The 22,412-nt window shown below is 41.9% G+C and overlaps 1 protein-coding gene across 1 annotated transcript in view; it reads left to right on the forward strand.

Annotated features, from left to right (window-relative positions):
• LOC143357173 (uncharacterized) overlaps positions 1-22,412 on the forward strand; it is a 605,892-nt gene that overhangs the window by 60,057 nt on the left and 523,423 nt on the right. Inside the window, exon 2 of the mRNA XM_076793456.1 lies at positions 18,704-18,842. Within this exon, the coding sequence (XP_076649571.1) occupies positions 18,704-18,842 (139 nt within the window). The remainder of the gene's footprint in view (positions 1-18,703; positions 18,843-22,412) is intronic.

A 22,412-nucleotide genomic window follows, 5' to 3' on the forward strand; every position in this document is an offset into this window, starting at 1 on the left:
GGGAAGCCAAGTTTGAAGGTTATACAGAGGACAATGCGTAACTCTATTTTCGTAGTGGTACATCAATCGTTTTAAATATATTTTTATTGCTGTTTTATTTAAATCCGTTGATCTTTTTATTGCGCCGAATTGAAGAACTTTGGGTAAAAACCTTAACGTTTAGTGGTTCATTAATTTTTTTACAATGTATTTTTAATACTATTTTATGCAATTAATCAAACTTCAAACGTGATCGACAGTAGACCGTGCTCTTTATGCGTTTATGACAAAATTGGGCTAGATTACTGATTTTCTAACATAGCCGAACATAACAGATCCTGTTTCAAGTCTGTAGTCATTCCGGTTACAGAAGCTTGCAGCAGAGACTGGGCAAAATCTGCTATCGCAGATTCGGCTGATCAAGACAATTGTAAATACACTTTTCACATAGATCCTACATGTTTATTCGAGAACCTACAAGAATAGATGTTAGCGAGCGAATCTGTGCTTTTATCGCATAACGCGACGTATAGACGAGCCAAGGGAGATTCCACGGTGGAATCGTGCAGGCTCCGATGCACCGCGGGATAGGATACACGAGTGCAACAAATGTCGAGTTGATATGCCGACGATATTAAGAATATCGATGTCCCGTTGCTCGTCGAACAGTCCCGATACGTCCGGCGCACACGTGGATCGTTCGCGTGCACCGTTGAATAGCGTTCGCCACAATTCGAAGTGATCTCGAGTTACATATTTCTATCGTGACTTAGGCCAAGTCGCCGGTTTTCGTGCGATGAATACGCCACTGATACGGCCGGAAGGATGGGGATACGGGAGAGTAGAAGGATATATGTTTGACGACTGGACCCGATTGTATCGTACAACCGAGCCACAGCTCGTCCAATGGCAGATCGATATCGCGTTTCTTAACGGATTTACGACGCGTCTTATCTCTCAAAGGCACCGACGACCACGCACCGCGATCAGCCTCGGATGCTATCGCTTAACGATTTCGTTCTGGACTTTACCTGTGCCCAATGCCAACGATTGTCCGACTGGTTAGGCGGAACGCGTGCACCACGACTCATCGGAGACGATATCGTTTAGATACCAGATCGCTTCTGGTTTGCGTCGCGTCACTCGATACCGTTTCCTTTCGTAACCGGGTTCGAAACTTCCCCTGGGACACCGACAAAATCGATTTTTCTATCAAAGATTTTTCTATCTAGAAGGTAAACTGACGGAGATACAGTTTCTACAGAAACTAAAGAAATAGAAATTATCTTTTATTGTAAAGATGTGACCGAAATTCACCACTCATTCAACATCGTACAAGCAATGTACTACAGATGGCATGGATGAATATTGTGCCAAATATTTTAAAAAATTTGTAAAGTCGAGGTCGCGATGATTGCGAGTTACGCATAACAAAGAATATCCCGTCAAATATTAAAATTGATTTCTTACGGTGTTATGATTTTCATACTTAACGATCAAGTTCACGCTCTGCAATTTTTGTTGGCCTCGTTTCAATTATTTTTATGAAGATCACTTCACAACTGTACGCGAGTACTCAACATGTATACTACATTGAAGGAACAAATTACCAACAAAAGGTCGCATCAAACAGAAATGACACGTTTGTTCAAATAAGCGCGAGAAATTTAACTGTACGATTTTAAATGTGGGGTTAATTTCCGACGTACATTAGTTTTAGTTAATTCTTCGTAATAAAAATTTATTTCATTTTTTAATTTTTTCTACGAATTATGAAGATATGTTATTATATTAGAAGTTGGTAATTTAATTTTTGTCAAAATCCTTATCCTGTCACTAAACTTAGCTAAAAATATCTGTCGATACATTGTGAACGAATTTCACTGTGAGTGATTGTAGATTGCTGCATATGGAATGCTTGGTGTTAATGGTAAACTAAATCTCGCGAAGAAGACTAGAACACAGTGATTAAAATCGACAGAAAGACAAAGACACTGTCAGCACAGTTTATTGAAATGTGGCAGACGTATATACATTTTTACTAATATTACAACATTCACCGCCTTTACCCGCAATAACTGTTTTAATTCTTTTCGGCATACTTTCAATACATTTCATACAGTTTACGTTGAGTGTATCATTCCCGTGCTATATTGTAGTAAAATGGTCAATTAACTGTTACTCGTTTCTAACATCTGGAGTGTTCCCAGCTTAATCGAAAACCTTGACTTTTTTTCTTTAAAAGATTTCTTTAGAATTTCGAATAATTAGGTTCGCATTTCAGATTTAATTGATTTAGCATGAAATCATACAGCAATTCGAAGTACCTTAATAACGTCTGCATCCACCGTAAATAGCAAGAGGTTAAACGAAACATAGAAGGTCGAGTAGATGTTTTTCAAAACTTAACTCGCCATCGCTTGTATCCTCTATCACGACTCCACCATAAACGTTCCATAAGACACTTCCACCTGGCAAATCTGTCGAATCAATTACGCCCAAGCGAGGGTTAATATCGTCAGGACCCCGCGAGCGTTCATCGCGATGCGGACGAGGAGAGCCGGATAACCGAACAGGAGGAAAACGAAGATCGATACGAGGAAATCGTCTTGTTACCGGGTAATGGCCGTTCGTGGGGAACGTGCGAACGAGCTACACAGGAGGATGAGTCTCGGACAACGATCTCTCGGGGCTGTTCGCGCTTGATATCACGCGAACCAAACTTCCGTGCTCTTCTTCGTGGCGAAAGTGTACGGGGATACCGATCAGCCGTCGAAACCGCATATTACAGCGCATTACATGGCCGCGCACTCGGGACCGTTTATGTCGGCGTTCTCTGCTCCTCTTTGCTCCTTTCTGCGTTGCGCGGAGCAATGCAGGGCAGCGCAGCACGGCGCGGCGCGGCGTAGCACAGCGCAAAGCAGAGCAGAGTACAGCAGCCCCATAGGGCCCGATTAATGCACTATCCGCGAATCGCCTTGGAAGCCACCGCGCTGGTTTCGCGATAGACCGGCAAAGTTGCGAAGCCGAATGCTCCGCCGGCAATTTACATATCGCGCATGTCGTACTTGTCTCGGAGCATTTGCCTGCACGGGCTCGAATTACCGCGAAAACCGGGGGTGCCTGGCAGTCCGCCGTGAAACACACTGCATATACCGTCGCAGATGCCCCGATAACACGCACGCATGCACGCACCATCCCCTTCCGTCGAACGACTATCGCGCCCCGGAATTCGCTCCCGTGTTTTTTACTATTATTGTTGTTATTATCATTTATTACGGGACGGGACGGACCCGTTTTGTAGCCGTAATCAGGTGTCGCGAGAGCACCACTGCGTTCGATGCCATAGGTATGCAGCGATGGGACCGATACCGTATTGATATTACCGATACCATTCTATGAGTTTCGATCTGCTGTCAATACAGGGTGTCCCAGCTAACTTGACCACCTTGAATATCTCGCTTAGTGTTGGTAATAGAAAAAAAAGTTATAGGACAATATTAACCTAACCGAAGGGGCAATATAAAGATTCGGAAAAAACTTTTTTCGAGGTCATTTTTTTCTAGATATCAAGGTCATACATTTTTTTTTTAATGGAACTATATATATTTTTTTATCGCGATGTTATAGTGGGGGTGAAGACCTCTTCAAAGACGTATTATGCAATGACCTTCGTGTGACCTTGGGTATGAAAAATCCAAAAAGCATTATAGATATTATCAGTGATTAATTTACTACACTAATTGGTTTGATCGAAAATAAATGATTCTCTAGCTCTTCTAATAGTTTCATTCCTAATATTGGAACATACAGTTCTAATACGCATCTTCATATCTTCGGCTGTTGTTGGAACATGTTCATAAACAATACTCTTAAGTGTTCCTCATAAAAAGAAATCTAACGGAGTTAGATCAGGTGACCACAGAGGCCATAAAACGTTTGCGCCTCGCCCAATCCAACGTTGAGGAAACTTATCGTCTAATATTTAACGGGCTATTCTTGAGTTATGTGCCGGACATCCGTCATGCTGATACATGATTTCTTCCAATAGGTGAGGCAAATCTTCAGTTAAAAAATTGGCATACTTGTTACCATTTAGTGTACCATTAACACCAAACCAATTACGGTAGTAAATTAATCACTGATAAAATCTGTAATGCTTTTTGGATTTTTCATACCCAAGGTCACACGAAGGTCATTGTATGATATAATATGTCATTGAAGAGGTCTTCACCGCAACTATTACATCGCAATAAAAAAATATATAGTTCCATTAAAAAAAATTGATGACCTTGATATCTAGAAAAAAATGACCTTGAAAAAAGTTTTTCCGAATCATTATATTGCCCCTTCGGTTAGGTTAATATTGTCCTATAACGTTTTTTTCTATTACTAACACTAAGTGAGATATTCAAGGTGGTCAAGTTAGCTGGGACACTCTGTATACAGTGACTCTTATTAATATTTGGACACCCTTAAAAATACAGTAACATTTTTTATATTGGACTACATACCACTTGGATTTTTTTTACAAGTTAGACCGATTTGTGTACTACATCGCGAGAATAACAATTTTTAACAAATTGCAATTGGTCGGAATTACAGAGAAATTACCAGAATTATTTTTTACAATTTTTTTATGTGGACTTATATTGAAAATTTCGAAAATACATTCTGTAGATCTGTATCAATTATTCATATTCCGAAGATAACTGCTGAACCAATTAATTTTCGATCCAAGACCTCTACTACTTTTTTAAGCAGCATGTGGTGATCTATCAATTGATGACAGAAAAGAATACAATTTTATTTGACAAGTTCAAATAATTAAAATTTTTTATTACATAAAAAGTTTTTATCAATTTTTTAAGTGAAATTTATTGTCATATAATTACTGAGTAACTTTTGTTTCAATAATTTTTTGTCAGTTTAAGTATCGGAAATGCATGAAAAGTCGAAACAATCGTATAGGAGAATGGAACAAAAATAATAACCTCTCTGAAGTCAAATTTTATCAACTATTTTTTAATAGTAAGTAAGTTTAATAGCAACTACGTTTTTTTTTACGATACCCCATCATACTCACCTTCCTTAACACATCTTGCGCGGGCACTTTGCCGCCAAAGTCTTACCGTGTTGCATTCATTCTTGCAACGCACGTTTTGTATTTTTGCAAGTCTATCCGATTTTATTGTAAAAACATCACAAAAACCCATCGATAACAATAATCCATCAATAATCCGTGAAAAACGACTTTAGTCGCTTCCCGCTCAAGATGTAAAGTCCGCACAAAACGACTTTAGTCGCTTCCCGCGCAAGATGTGTTAATACCAGTTTGTCCGTTCATTTAATAAACAGCGCCGTATACGGCAGGTCTAAATAGGTTAAAGATTTAAAGGGTACGTCACGTGCGCTTAGCATCGATATATAAAAATTCTTGTAGTATCCTTTCTCCGTCCTCGCGGTGTGTTTTATGGTAAGACGACCGTGTGATACCGGCGCGACGCGACGTGTCTCAATAGAACTCTTAACGAGCGGCCAGCGAAGTATGAGATATGGATAGGATTGGAAAGTGCATTCTTCGAATTTTCCTCGCGAAGCTTCTCTCGCGGATCCGTTCGATCATCGAGAGTCCGCGAAGAAGTGCAGCCTTCTCGAGAAGTGGAGTCTTCAGATTTTACCGTCGTGGCTCGCCTATTGTTAGTTTTCCGGAACGTTTCAGCGGGACGTCGCACGTAATAACGTCCCGTACCGTACGACAACGGCGCGTATCGGGTACAGCGATACGCGGGTCGATGCAGCTCGGTAATGAAACGGCTCGTTCGGGTATAATTCCCTCGTAAAGAACACGCAATATCGGGGACAGAATAATAACGAAGCGTGGTACGAGACGCACGGTAGCCAGTGGCGTGACGCGGCAATCGTTGCCGGCCGCGCGCAGCCGACTCGGCTGGTGGAAATAGACTTTCCACGTTTAAGGTTCGTCTACGAGATCGTTAGATAGATCCTAGATCCGTATGCTGCGAGCTTAACTGTCCGGGCCGATCGCCGCCGTGCCGAGGAAACGGCCGGTTAAGCGGACGATATCTCCGGAGTCGCCGGTCGCTCGGAGATCGAAGAGCCGTCGATCGATTTTACTCCCACTAAATACGGGGATTTACGTTTCACGCCTCGGCCCGTGAACGTTCGAGCGCAATCGCCGTTTTATCGGTCGTGAAAACGACGAGAATGTTGCCGGGGCCCCCCTAACTCGATCGGCGCGGACGGTGCCGGGAAAACGAGCATCGTATACCGATCGGTCAGGACGTTGGTACCAGTCATAACGCTGCTCCGGCTTTCAATCCATCGAATCTCCGGACGATAAAACTCCGGGATCGAGAATATAAATCGGCCGACGGGAACCGTAAACAGGTCACCGCGACGGAACGATTATTACTCTTTAATTCTCCCGGTGGTATCGATCAGCGTTTCTCGATTTTTCGGGCGCCGCTGTTCAGGCGTCGCACTCACACCTGCTGCGTTAGCGGCTGCCTGTTGCCTTAACGACGCGCTCCGAGGACAGGTAGTGAACCAGAGTAGCCCGTTAAACTATCGAGTTTATCGTCCACGGGATCGTAAAATCCTTCGCGAGAATCCTCGCCGACTCTCCGGCTCCGCCTGGGACCCACCGACAGGATGAATTGTGACCGAGGCCCCGAGGATCGTCGTGGCCCCTCCTTTTTTATCATTATCCCGCTGCCGAAAATAAACCGTTGCTTGATTTTTATTGAAGCTCAAGCTCCGACCGATATCCTCTCTTGCCCGCGGACGATTTATTATGTCGAGGACCTTCCGACGACGTTCGTTTCTTTCTCGTTTCTTGCGTTCCCCGTTCTCGTCTTGCTGGGAACGAAATCGACTCGCGTACACGTGTAACCCGCAACACCTGGGCGGCCGCGTCAAGAAGTGGTCGAAGTCTAGCGTGAATTTCAGCGGGAATTTTCGTGAGAAAGTTTCGAACGGTTCCTGTGTCGGTGGACACCTGCCCGGGCGGTCAACAAGGGAACTGGACGCGACGGGGTTTATCGCGGACACGAATTTGCGGTCGGAGAGACGAAGCTTATCTCGCAAAATGGTCCGTGTCTCGATCTTCTCGTCCAATTCATTGTCTGTGGTCTTTTTTGCCACGCGACTTGCTACTTCCGTTACGCCTATCTGGAAATTTCTACGGGTTTGGTTTCTGCGTCCTTTTGTAACACCGTTGTGAAAGTGTTTCGAGCTAAGCCTGTCCGAATGGACCAAGTCCCAAGCGTTTAAAGTTCGTGCGTTTTACTGCAACCATGAAATAGCTTTCCTTCGCTTGTCTTTTAACACTATTCCTACCGCGACCGGTCAAATGACCGTTTTTAAAATTTCGATTAGAATTTCCTATATACAACGTAATTGAATCGCCTTTAAACTTCACGACTTTTCCTAAAATATGCGTATAATACATTCACTTCTTTTTTTATTGTTTATTTTCTGCGAAAAATTTGTAGTCTGTCTTACCTACCACGACCGGTCATTTGACCGGTAAAACGATTTATATCTTTTTCTAATAGTATTCTTTCAAAGACTCAATTCCGAAACTATAAAGTCGTTACAAACGAAAGGTAATGCAGTTGTGGCATGATTTTAGCCGAAAAGTGCCTTCCAGGGACTGGTTTGCGGCACTTCAAAGTGTTTACAGTTCTCGCTCGCCTATCGGCCTCGCGGTGTTTATTTGCCTGATTGGTATCCGAAGCGGTCCAGAACCTCGGATTTTCTTACACCGTCTTATCTACTATGACTGTAAAATAAATAAAATCATAGCCGAAGGGGATGCAGACGTCTTCTCACGAATTCAAATCAGTAAAGTCTTGTGACCTGAACAGAGAGCATCAAAACGTGAAAGTTACAAGGAGCATATTCGGCAGTCTTGTACTATTTTGTATTTTTATTCTACTCTTATTTTATATTGTATTACGTGTTATAAGTGTCATTTTCAAAAAAGTGAACAAACCAACAATACTTCGTAGTAAGTTTCACATTGTATCTTTTGTTCATTTTTTTATCCATCTTGATTTACATTTTTATATTTTAGTTTTTATTTTATCCGTTGAATATTCATTCCCAAAATGTCAAGACGTTCGAAGAGTGTAAATTTGTTGTATACCCGATAACCCTAGGCTCTACTTAAACACCAACGCATCATGATAATCATGTCATAGACACGTCAGCCAAAACCCTTGAATCATCAGAACCAAACAGACCCTTAGACTTTGTCTCTTCCACGTCATCCTTTCCACAACAAGCCTTTTCTACTCCCTTCCACATTTTCCTCTCATTTTCCTCTCACCTTAAACTCGCCACCGTGTATACACTTAAATAAAACTCTTCTCGATTTTATTATAAACTGTTGTACTCGATTTCCAAACCCGGAATCCAACAAATTTATTATTAGAGAAAATAAATAATATTGATGAAGAGTGTTCCGAAGATGATCAGGACGTTTTTGATATTGAAAATGACAATGCGGAAAATTATGATCTATTTGAGACCGACTCGAACACCGATGAGAACGAAGAGAATGTTTCGAACGTACGTAGAGGACGAAAGAGAAGGAGATTTTTAGTTAGTTCCGATAGTGAGAATGAGGAAGAGGTAATCGAAACTGCTGTAGACGGAACTGTTTGGCAAGAAGTAAAAGAAGGGTCTAATCCTGGAAGTACAGGGTATAGTAAACGAAATATTATGCGGTGAAAACGAATAAAATGTACATTATATACTCCTAAATAAAAGAAACTATATTTTTATACTGTCAAATTGGCTATTATCTACATTCTATATTGAAAAATACAAGTTGTGCTAAAGACCGGTCATTTGACCGGTCGCGGTAGGAATAGGTATACGTGAAGTGTCGGTAGGAATAGTGTTAATATTATGCAATGATTACAATATCTACAAAACTGTAAAACACTGAGAGACATTCCATTCAAATAGCTATATTGGTTGTGCGAAGCTGGCTGCAAAGAAGCAGGCATTTTGTGATTCAGAGATAATGACCAATTCGTTTCACGATAAAGGCGAACTGGATGGATCAGAGATTCTTCTTCGCAGCAACGGCTACTGGAACGTTGCCGTTCTATCGTGCTTTTGTCAACTGCCTTTGCCCGTAGCAGAAGATAGGACAAGGCTGCCGCGCAGTTGTCGTTGATCGCTCATCCGAGACGTGCGCGCGTCCAGGTACAACAGCGCGAACTCGACGGAATGTAATTAGCGCAAGTGCTGGCGGGCACGCGCGAAATGCACAACTGCCGAGCCGGCAAAAGAAAGAATTTGTACACGAAGTCACAGGCCGGAGATCAAAGCGCGTCGCTCAAGTTATTTGCGCACGTCCCGCGAGCTGAGGAGATCGCGTGGCAAAAGCACGGCGAATTATGTCGAGGCTGGTGGAAAGTCAGACGGCTCGTCCAGGGCAGCGTGCCATTTTTCGCATTGTGTTACACGAACGATGACACTTCCGAGAGGTCAAACTTTGCTGGGACCTCGTAAGACACAGAGCTGCTGTTAAAGCTTTCGTGAATTCCCTGCATCGGCTTGTGCACGCTACGTGCGCGAGAGTTTCGCCCATAGTCGCTGTATCCCGTTTATTTCTCTCATGAACGGCGCAAAGGAATTTCTCATGTTCTTACAACATAGTTGTTTTCATTTCCCCAAAAATTGCGACGGTTAACTTACTTTTCAAGACGACGAAAACGAGTTTCATTCAGAAGCACGTTAGCTCGAGATTGTCAACACAAACTTTTTACTAATATCAACAGACTTCGTAGAAGCAAACGAACCGAAACTTTCCCCCCTCGTAACTCGTAAACTCTTTGTTTACGTTCTACGAAGACATTTTTACTTACGACATTCAACGTTCGTAAATGATAAAATCATTTTTACGTCCAACGAATTGATTCTATTATGTTCACGTAAATACAATATTATGAAATATATTCAATATTATTCAATCTATCTATTTCTCTTGTTTCTGACCTTGTATGGCCTTGGAAGTCACTGTGTCACGTATGAGTGAATTTGTGTTGATTCGCGCTTTCATATGACACTGAAAAACAGATAGCATTCCAGTTAAAAAAACTGAGGGTCGCTTTCGTTTCTTGAAAAATAATGTAAATATAAAAAATTGGCACAGGTTATCGTGTTGTCAGTAAGATATACTGTAAGTTTGTTCCTCTCCCATTTTTTTCAAATACTTACAGTTTACGAGAAAAAGGCTGATCGAATTTCCCGCGGACACCCTGTATATTGATAGGACAGTTTTTGCTCTCCTTGGCGAGTACTACAAGTCCTTGAAGTCTTGGACAACTTTTTTAACAACCTGAGGGTAAGGTACTCATTGACTGACTTATTACTTATTGGTAGACTGCGGATCTTTATGCAAAATAAAAAATATTTGCATCGATTGCAAGACACAGGAGCGAAATAAAAATTTCTTCCCTCTTTTAATTATTTGAGTAAGCTGAAACCATTACGGTGGTGCCCTTAAATCTTTTTGATAGGTCCACTGCTTTAAATTGTGCTTACCCATTTTTGTCATAAATGTAGACTACGGTTTTTTGCGCATTTATAAAGAAATCAACTGACAATGAGTGAAATACAAACCGGTGAAAAATATAAAAACTCCTGGAATATTGTTATGTTGTTTTCAGCGTAAAAAGTCTATTAAGGGATGAAATGACTACTGCTTCCCAGAATCGATGCAGAATATTTTTATCTTGCATAAGGATCCGCAATCTACAATTTGTTTGGTGTCTCGGAGGCGATGTTGGCCCGCCAAGGGTTAAAATCATTTCGGATTATGGCACACGGGTCTGAGGACGTGCTAAGAACACTATCAATCAGTCGGGAGAGGAGAGCAAGGCCAAACAAGAAACGTTACCCTCTCGGCCAGAGGTCCCCCGCTAACCCGCATTAATTTGGAGCGAATCGTCCACGATAGGTGAGAGACGAGGGTGTCTCGGCTCACCCCAAGGCGTCGATCCGTGGAAGGGCCAATAATTTCGTCGGTTTCTGGGGATCTCGGGCGTAATTTAACCGAGGGCCTAAAGCGGCAGCTGTAGCACGACGACGACGGTAGCAACGGCGGCCGCGGGACCACGGAGTCACGATAAACTCTCATAATTCACTTACGCGATATCCCGGCCCGTATAAACCCGTCGCTTAGGCGCGCGCGCGCCCGCGCGTCCCGGCAAATACTCTATTGAATGCGAATGCCCGTTTCGCAACATTTGTATACGCGCGTATATACGATTATTCATTCCTAACCATTGTAGTCGTGCTCACGCAGATCTATCATACGTCGTAATATTCGCCGAGACGGACAACAGATGGAAGTTTTGATACACCGTCGAGGCAGGAGAGTAATGAGTCGCGCGCGAACGTGTTTACCTTAACCCTCCGCGGCCCTGTGTCCAGTGTGACTCGACAGAAAAGGTTTTGCTTATTTTTAATCGGTACCGATAACTTCAAAAATATTTTTCATACTATTGTTACGAGCCAGGGCTGCGAGCAACGCGAGAGTCCGGCGAGGGGTTGTTACCCCAGGAATATGGTTTCAATTTGTTAGTTAGGTACGCGGACACACCCAATGCGAAATCGGGGAGCCGCTAGGATAGTTGACGTCGAGGACGCACCTGATGCGAAATCAGGGAACCTCTGGGAGGTTGGAGCCAAACGCGGACTCACCCGATGCGAAACCGAGGAGCTACTAGGAGGATGAAACATCGTGAACGCACCCAATGCGAAATCGGGGAGTCACTAGGAGAGACACGCGGCCAACCCGATTTGAAAGGAAAGTGGATAACTCACAGTCGCACCAGATGCAAACCAGGGAGCTGCTAGGATACGGAAGAACCCAATGCGAAATCAGGGATCCGCTAGGATGGTATAGTTTTCGTGGACGCACCCAATGCGAAATCGGGGAGCCACTAGGTTGGAGAAATCTTCGTTGATTTGAATTTAAGATTAGTAAGCCTCGTAACTTATACAGGGTGGCCCACATAACTCTGAACAGCTCAATATCTCGAAAACTATGGCATCGATTTTAAAGTTCTTAGTCTTAAATTGCATGGAACTGAAGGGCCTTTCTGACTACATAAACGTGAAGTGGCCTCCCTTCCCTTTTAACGGGGGAGGGGAGGTACCTTTATAATTTTAAATGGAACCCCCTATAACATGTTACATATTTAGATTCTACCGGAAAAAACAAGTCAATTTTGTCTGAAACATTTTTTTGGCAGATACTTCCATGATGAGATATAACAGTTTGAAGTTTCGAGTTGTACTTTAAATTAAATGTTCAAAATGTCCACCACGGGCTTGTAAACATTTATTTACTCGAAACATCAAAGTTGTTCTAACATTTTTTAACATTTCGGGAGTCACTGAAGCGCAAGCGTCACGTATTCTTTGTTTCATATCCTCTTTTTTCGTCGGTGGTTCAAACATAACTTTGTCCTTTGCATATCCCCATAAGAAAAAATCTAATGGTGTTAGATCGGGGGATCGAGGAGGCCATTGACGAGGTCCCCCACGACCTATCCATTTGTTCCCAAATTTTTCGTTCAAAAATTGCCTGGTGATGATTGCCAAATGTGGAGGAGCGCCGTCTTGTTGGAACCACATTTCTCTTCTAACGTGCAGTGGCACATCTTCCAAAAGCGCAGGCAAATGATTTTTTAAGAAATCACAATAACTTGCAGATGTTACAGTTTCTTGAAAAAAATAAGGTCCAATCACAAAATCTCCTATTAGGCCACACCAAACATTTAAAGACCATCGATGTTGAAAGGGAACACATCGCATCCAATTTGGGTTTTCCACGGCCCAATAATGCAGATTATGTCTATTTACATGCCCTGAATTCATAAAAGTGGCCTCATCGGAAAAAAGTATTTTGCACAAAAAGTCATTTTCCACAACACCCTGCAGCCACTCACAAAATCTTACGCGGTGATCGTAATCTGCTATCGAAAGCTCTTGTGATAAAACCATGTGATATGGATGATACTTTTGCCGTTTTAAAATTCGTTGAATTGATGAACGACTAATATGTGATGTTTGTGCAAGTGTACCTTGACTAATATGAGGATTTAATGTAATTGCAGCAAGAATACTGGCACTATTATTTTCATTAGTGACAGCTTTAGGTTTATTGCGAGTTTTTTTACACAATTCACCGTGCTCGCGAAGCCGCTTTTCTAAATTATGAAATGTTGCATGACATTTTTTTATCCCATAACGTTAAAAAAACATCACTGCTGCACGCCGATAATTTTTTTGGCATTCACCTAACGTTAATAACATATTCACTTCTGTGTCAAAAGTAGCCATAATCACAATGTTACTGCTTGAATAACAGCTCTAAACTGAAAACGTTTTCATAGATAAGTGAGTCAAACTCAAGAATTGTAAATATTATTGTTTGTGTTTCTTCATGAATAAGCAAAGGACTCAAGCGCGTATAATTCCATAACGCTATTTCCGAGCGCTTCAAGTACCTACAACTCGAAACTTCAAACTGTTATATCTCATCATGGAAGTATCTGACAAAAAAATATTTCAGACAAAATTGACTTGTTTTTTCCGGTAGAATCTAAATATGTAACATTTTATAGGGGGTTCCATTTAAAATTATAAAGGTACCTCCCCTCCCCCGTTAAAAGGGAAGGGAGGCCACTTCACGTTTATGTAGTCAGAAAGGCCCTTCAGTTCCATGCAATTTAAGACTAAGAACTTTAAAATCGATGGCATAGTTTTCGAGATATTGAGCTGTTCAGAGTTATGTGGGCCACCCTGTATATAATTTAATTGATACAATCCGAGCGGTAAGATTGTATCATGTGGGAACGTTCAATTATTAGATTAGGATATTAGGCAATAATTAAGGGTTGTAGATTACGCGAGTTAACAAACAAGACAAATATATTCTGAATTGAAATAATTACAAATGTAGTTGTTTGTGTCGCGAGTGAATGTAATAAGTGTACAATTGGAGAAATTGTTACCTATGATGCACGCTGTTGACGCACTGGCAATTCGGGGTTAGAGAGCGATTGTTGAATGCCAAATAGAATATATACCGAACTAACGGAATCTATAAGGTTACGAATTGATTCGAAAGGGAATTTAACCCGATCTCACTAGAATTGACGCGACGTGACTGCACGAGTACTGAACCGCGTCTGAATCTCGACTGAACCAAAGAGGATGAAAATGAACGGGTTTATATACCTTGAAAATGAAAGGGGTACTCTGTTTAAGATTTAATGTCACGTAGGGTCACAGTCACATTTTTTTTTGTTACTTCTAATGAAAAGCAGGCCTCAGTTAGATTTTCGTTGAAAGGGGTTAATGAAGGTTATCCGGGCTATTTCCTATCAGAATATTGATTAACGGATGCCAGAAGGGAGTGTCTAGATATTTTGATATAAAGAAGGCATACAGTATCTTTCGTTAATAAAAGGGGCCTGTTGGGACGCTTTTCGTTCTCAGAAAAGAGATTAGAAATTCTAATCAAAATGAACGTGGAGAACGTCTCCATACGTAACACTATTATGACTAGACTGCGGATTTTATGCATTTTATGCGGATTAAAGGAAAACGTCTGAAAACATTTGAAGAATTTAAATACACTATTGCATTATCTTCGGCTTATAACAATTATTAACACGTTGACTGCCGTGATTGTCACGACTGACCGGCACTAAACCTTCCAACGATGGTCATAGCTGATCGGCACCGCGTACGTACGCACTACACGTGTATATCTCGATGTACGATAAATTCCGTTGGAAAAACTGCATATTAGGAGTAAATTAATATTATCAATCATTTAACAATCATTTTTACGCATAAATATGGTTAACTTTTTTTAATTTATTAATTTTATTGTTAAATATAATTTTTTGTGAATAATTACCATTACATCTACATTGGGAACCAAATTTAGATTTTTTTGAAAAATTTTGCCATGGCCACACTTGCTAGACTGCCAAAAATCGAAAAATATTACATTAATTGTAGATGAGTGTTACAATAATAATTCTGTATAATGGAAAGTGTTCACCAAGGTATATGCATTCTTTTTACATTTAATAAGGCCGATTTATTTTTTGTATAAATTTCCAACGGTGATTTTATTTATTAATTGCATTTAAAACTTCAAATTAACATATAACAAAAACAGCAAAATATATCCCGAGATTTTTACATATTCGGATATATTACTTGTTATAGTTTCAGAATTGTATAGTTTTGTTTGCAAGTAACTGCTACTCGTAATTTTATAAACTTTTTAAGAAGTGCCCATACCTTTCTTTGAGGATCTACTGTGGAAAATTTAATTTCTTTTTATTAGTTGTAATGTTAAACTTCATTTCCTGTGAATAATTAACAATACAAATACGTTCGTAAACAAATTTGGATTTTCATTCAAAATTTTGCCATTTGTCCGCCACAGTCACAGTGCGGAATTTACTAGAAAATTTCAATATTCGTGTATATCACGATATGAAATACATTTCTTTTGCGAAATATACGTATTAGGATGATTAATCATTTTTATGTATTCTTAATTTGTTTTTACAATTCGATGCTGTCCGAAAAGGATCAAATATAAATGTGGACTAGTTGGAACGAGTCACCAAAAAGTGCTGGGATCGTAAAGGATTAAAATCCTGCTGGGGAAGACTGTGGATAGCTCGTGGAAAGCGTGATAGCGTTATAATCTCGAACGATAAATATCGAAACAACAATAAAGCGAGATTAGGAGTTTATTGCGGTAATACAGGCACGCCTGTGTGAATCGTGTGTCGGATATTAGCCTGAACACGAGATTAGGAGCGTTACGGATGTTGAAGAGGCTGCGGGGAATTCCAGCGTGGAGGACAGTAAATCTTGTTACGTTTTTATCGGGAATATATAGAGCGTGGTACAGGAAGTATAGTATCAGTTATTAGCATGCAGTGGCAAATATAAAAATATGATCAACCATTTTTCTGTAGACTTTGAAGTAGTCCGTGGACGATCAACTGTCACTCCAACTTGACAAACTATCATTTCCATCGTGTATTCTCAGTGAACTGCAAATTTCACGCGTTTATGTTGTCAATGAGGCCATGAAATGGAGACCAGTGAAAACTTCAGAGTTTAAGGATACGTCTTTTTAAAAATTGCTAGTGCTAGTATCTTTCTTAACACTAAATCTACTAAGCACAAAACATATAAAAGTGAAACGTCTTATAGAAGGCAAGTTCAGTAATTCAGTAATTTCCTATGAAAACGTTTTTTTAATTTCAATAATTGTGAAATAGAAAACCGGCCATTTTGACCGTGGTAAGTTTAATGTTAAAACATGTCTACATTTTGCACACAAAAAATATATTAAATCCAAGCTCGAGGAATGGATTACAAAATTAAAAAACACTACTTTGAAATCATAAAAATTGAATAAATTAAGAAATCGAAAGGAGTTCCAAAAAAGTAGCACTTGAAACGAAAAATACCGAGACAAGAGCATTAGAAGTTTTATTTTAAGTTTAGATACATTAAAAAAGAATTAGATAACTACTACAGATGTACGGAGATTGATTTATGACATATAATAACTGTATGATGGAATGTAGATACCTCCGATCCATCATTTTATCGAATTTTCAAAAAATATAATAGACTCTGTATAATACTCTGTAGATAAACTGTATACATGTATATTCTGTGGCAGTAAATGTAGAAAAATTGTTTCTATGTAAAGGGAGATGCGTATAGCTTTCTGATCGCGTTATGCGGTCTACTGCGCCTGGACATGATCTTTTCGAGGCGACAAGTATTCGATAAACGTAATGGAAAAAAATGAATTCTCTGACGAATTGTAAAAGTGTGAAAGAGTTTAGGGCGGTTGTTTTCGAAATAATTTCTGGATCGATGCGGCTGAGATGACGTCGAGCACGCGAAACCAATCAAGGTCCCGCAAACGGTGTTCGCGTGGCGCAATGATCTCGCAAAGCCGCGATACGCGTTGTTATCGGTGTCCTAATTGCGAACTGTTCCAGCGTGTAGCACGCGCGACGTACAATCTGGCAGAGCGGCGATGGTCGGTGACGTCAGTGGTGGTGCGGCGGTCGAACAATAGATTCGGTTTGATGCAGTTTGATGCATTGCCGGGGCACGGGAGACCGTTAATTTGGTACTCTCCCGAGCCACAGCCGGTCCCGCGCGCGGATTGCCGCTCTCTGTCGCGCGTCGTTCGCGTTAATAACTCATCGAAGTAAATAATAGCATTTGCCAAGGTAGACCGGAGAACGGCACCGGTCCTCGGTTTGTCACTGCCGAGAATCCAGATTCGACCGCATCGATCGCCTCCTGTCGTTAATGGATGTCCAGTTTGTCTCGTTAACATGGACACAGGCTCATCGATCTATTATGAATTTGTAACCGGACGTCTGGAAACGTCGATAATACACAGCCATTGTTTCCACGAATTTTTCAGAAGCCCTCTATTAGGATGGTCCTTACCTATAGGGACCAATTTTTTATTGTGAGATCTTTTTGTCTTACGTCTTTTGTCTAAAACATATTTTATATTAACCCTTTGCACTCGTAGCTGTTTTAACTCCAAAACGAAACATTTCTTTCGGCCTAGAATATTTCTCCTCTATATACATTTTTTTCATGTTATACATACGAAAATGGTGCAATTTACTAGTACAACACTGAAATGTTTAGTGATTTATTAAATCCAAACAAATTTAATAATGTAAAAAATATTCTGAATAAAGATACAATAATTTTTAGTGGCGCCTTACAGTCGCCATTCTCAATCACAGATAATTATATGATAGAATCTTCAGGCTCGATCAATATACAGACAGTTATTAACCCTTTCGCTTCGGCAGTCCAGTCCGCCGAAGTGCCGTCACCGAACGGAAGCGTGCGCCAGAAATGTGCACAGTGCGCGTAGTTTTTGTATATACGTTCTTCTAAGTCATAAATAATTACTATGCTCAATAAAACAATTATTGCTCTAATATCGCACGTATTCTTCATATTTTTAAAATGAAAAGATTTATACAATATTATATTAATTATCCTAAAAATATTAGACCAATTACAGTTGACATGTTTTTAGGTATTCACATATTTACAGGACTTTACAATGAAAAGTTTGATATAATTAATAATGTCACGCAAATTATTAGTATACTAATATGTAGAGACTAGACTTATGTACACTCATATAAACGCCGGATATATCCGGCACTCGAAGCGAAAGGGTTAAAAATTATTAATTAAAGTCTACTTCTGTTAATATTTATTTCAAAACTGTCACGCACTGGTGCCCGGTGACTTACTGGTACGCTCAGCTTATCCGATCCCAGTGTGTCCGGAATCCACTGCGTATGAATTCAATCTTCTCAGTTTTGTAAGGCAACGCACACCAGTCAGCCGTAGTGGTCGGTAGGTTCGACGTTTAGGGGGCTAACAGCAACGTCATGTAGTTCCCGTGTAAACGTTCGTCACGTGAATCTCTCGCGGTGCGACGCGGCGACGAGATCGTCTCGATCGCTGTCATCGCCGGTAATCACGCCCACGGCCGTTTGTACGGCAGTCACGTTCCCAGAAACGTTCGATGCTCACGCTGTTGTTGACGCATTTGTTCCAGAAACAATGCGAACGTCGACGCCCCGCCCGTCGTCCCGCCGCAGAAGAAAGAGCCGCACGAAAACATCGCCCGAATAGCGAAGCGGTACCTCGACGATAACATGCAGCAGGCGTGGATCAATCCCCGGCTAATATCAATGGTGAGTGTATATAAATGCGGTGATTATACGCCGCGTTAGACGAAGCCCAACGTTCTCACGTTCCCGCCGCGTGATATCTATTATCCTTACGGGACAAGTACGAGTACCTGTAATTTCAGCCGGACAACAAATTAAATCGTGCAACGCGACAGGATGCTCTCGAAATCCTCCCGTAGACGCTGAATCGCGTGAATCGACTCGACGGAAACCAGCGCGGCATTAATATTCGTCGTGATTTCACAATTTTGTTGTGTCACTTTCGTCATTATTTCATCAACACTTCGGCTTGCGGTGTACAGTATTTAATTGATATATGTCCAAAACACGGGTCTAGCCAGGGACATATACCGGTCAGGAGACACTTCTATTCTGTGATCCACGCCGAAAGTGACAAGGACAACGAAGCTCTAGAGGCCTCGGTTCATGGCCTCTCACGGGGTATACGCCGCGGCAGTGGGGGTAGTTCTGAGACTTTCATCGGCCAGGCATTTGGGACATACAGTAACGAGCAAAACTGAGCCTACACTATTTGAAGCAACATAACTTTTTAAAAATTAGATCAAATGACTTGAATTTTATTGAGAAGTTAGAAGGATTAGTTTATTAGACGAGGTGTAAAAAATTTTTGAAAAAAATTTGAATTGGTCGGAATCGCAAAAGAAATAGTAAAAGTTGGTTTTTTCAGCTTTTTATCAGAGCCTATATTGAAAATTTAAAGAATGTATTTGATTCGCTCGAATAAATTATATCCATGCTGAAAATTTCACCGATATTGGTTAATTCGTTTACGAGTTATAAACGATTAAAAGTGCGATTTTAAGTCGAAAATCGTGAAAAATGGCAATTTTTCCACTTTTCAGCGTTTATAACTCGTAAACGAATTAACCAATATCGGGGAAATTTTCAGCATGGATATAATTTTGCGATTCCGACCAATTCAAACTTTTTTCAACAATTTTTTACACCTCGTCTAATAAACTAATCCTGCTAACTTCTCAATAAAATTCAAGTCATTCAAGTTATGTTGCCTCAAAGAGTGTAGACTCAGTTTTGCTCGTTACTGTATATAGAGTAAACACTGTACTGTATTACGTCCTTATTTTCGAAGCAGGCGTCATATAATAAAAGTTACACTCAGGCACTACTTCAGATAACAAAAGTTCAGCTACAGTTCCCTTAATCGAGTATTCAAATGTTGTTTAATCAAATGCAGTTCGTCGAATTCCTTAGAATTCTCGTCCACGAGCTCCATGATTTCGTTTATGAGTCCGGTCAGCAATCTCGCGCTCGCGTCGCCCTATCTTTAGGGCCCTGAGAAATCGTTTAAGTTTAAACGATCTCGCGGACTGCCAGCTGGTATAGTAACGAGTGGTAGGCGTTGCGAATATCTCCGGAATAAGACAGTGGCAGCAGGGGCCGGCTCATTAAAGTCTCCAGAGCGATGTGTTCACGGAGACAGAGCTGGTTCCCTGGATTGAGACGTGCACTTGCCAGACGTCTAATCGCTCGCGTGCGGCTTGTAACTGGGCCCTATCTATCCTTGACCGCGCGGAATACCTGTACCGATTGATCGAGTCGAGATAAAGAGCTGGTCGGCCGAGATAGCCGGCCTTCGATAGTCGTTCCTAATAGCGAATTGCTGTCGGTGAACAGAGAGCAGAGCGTGGCTGCCCGGGACACACACAATACACGCTCGATTCGCTCGGCAGTGTCTGGTGTGACGCGCGCGCGTGTTTCATCGAATCGCGAAAAGAGAGGAGGAGAATTCGATCGGGAAAAATTCGTCGAAAAATTCGATGGAACGTTGCAGCTCGCTCCGAACCCGGCCACCGGTCGCTTGTCCGCGGATAGTTATTGAAATTCCGCCATGCCCCGCACCATTTTCCACGGGGGATGTATTCGGATCACGGCATACGCCACGCTCGCCGAGCCGTGTTATATCGGTGTTCACGGCAGATTGGCGGCCACGGCTGCAGACAGGTAGAACGGTCGGACGAGTCATTAAGCGAGCCAATAACAAACTCGTGATCCACATAACCCTTCGTTATGTCCGCGACCGCTATTAGCCTATGGGGGCCGGCAATCACCCGGCCGCGCCGGCCACGACGAGTCGTTTCGTAACGCGCCGGGACGCGGCGCGAACTCGTTATTTTCTTTTCCTTCTTCCTGCCCGGGTCCCGGAGATTTATTCCCATACCCCCTTCCCCCTCCCCCATCTCTCGCCATCTCTTCTTCTCTTCATCTTCTCTTTTGCCTCTCTTCTCCTTTTTCATTCTCGCCACGACCTTACGTAACGTCTGCGACGAGTTTCCCTGCGCCGCTCCGGGACGATAATTCGATGTTCCATCACGACGCACTATGGTTCGTTTTCTCGAATGGATGTACACTGTTTAGAACAGAATTACTTTATTAATACATTCGAGACCGGTAACGTAGTGCTACGTCATCTCAAATTCATTAGCTGAATACCGGTGACAGTCCCTGGCCAAAAATTGGGGGCACCCGCAATTTTTATGCACACAACACGCACACCTACATATGGGCAGAATTCGATTCGGCACGTCAAAACGAGTAGAATGACGTATAACAGGTGCCAAAGGCTTGGGGAGAGGGGAGGCTGTTAGGAAGTCTTACTCGTCATGATACGGGATGAATCGTTCACATGTCTAAATCTACATTTTTTACTAAATACGTCTACAATACACGGAAATTACCTGTGTTCGGTATCTTGAAAAGCGGATGCTCTCGAACCATTTGTATCTGGTGCACGGGAAATATTCTTTTTGGATAAACGCGGCTTATGCGATCCAGCGTCTGCGGATGAATAATGGAGACACGAAAACGATGAGAGTTACATAAATTCTCGACGGTTGGTAGATAGGAAGCCGGTCCGAAGTGACGTCGTTCCGTCGCCGCGAACAAAGTTGTCCATCACGGGACACGAGACGTCTCGTCCTCTGTCAGGCAACGGGCTACAAGGAAAATAATGAATATTACTATGCCGGTGACTATTCGCAACGCTGTCGCGCATTTGTCAAATCGGTTCGAAGCTTTGGAGGATCATAGCCTCGTGTGTCGCGATTACGCTACCGTCGTCGGTGCACTTGCGAGAGCCCCCGTGTGTTCTCCAGCCACGAGAGGATTTACGATCGTTCCACGTTACTTATAGCTGGCGGCTTTATTAGCATGATCGGTCGCTCGGAGGATAGATTATCCCGTGAAACCGGATCATCGTTCGGCCGGCAATCCGATCGTCCGGCAGCTATGCGCTACAGGAGGACCCGTTCCGAGTCGTACACGACAGTAGTCCTCTTCCGTCAGGACTCGACGATGCCATTTGTAATTTGCTACGAGGCTGCCTCGTTACGACCGGTTCTGAATTCCTTACGATTCTCTTACTGTTCGCCGATACCGTGCGCTCTGACTCTCTACTCGCGAGTGATTTAGGACCAGGTCTGAACACTTGCTGAAACAAATAACGAATCTGTAATGCATTAAATACCGAGGAGCTTGAAACGGTTCCGACGATAACTGTTTGTACCCAGTTTGCACCGTGCGCCCGTAGGACGT

The sequence above is a fragment of the Halictus rubicundus genome, chromosome 9, assembly GCF_050948215.1.
Source record: "Halictus rubicundus isolate RS-2024b chromosome 9, iyHalRubi1_principal, whole genome shotgun sequence".
Taxonomy (NCBI): Eukaryota; Metazoa; Arthropoda; class Insecta; order Hymenoptera; family Halictidae; genus Halictus; species Halictus rubicundus.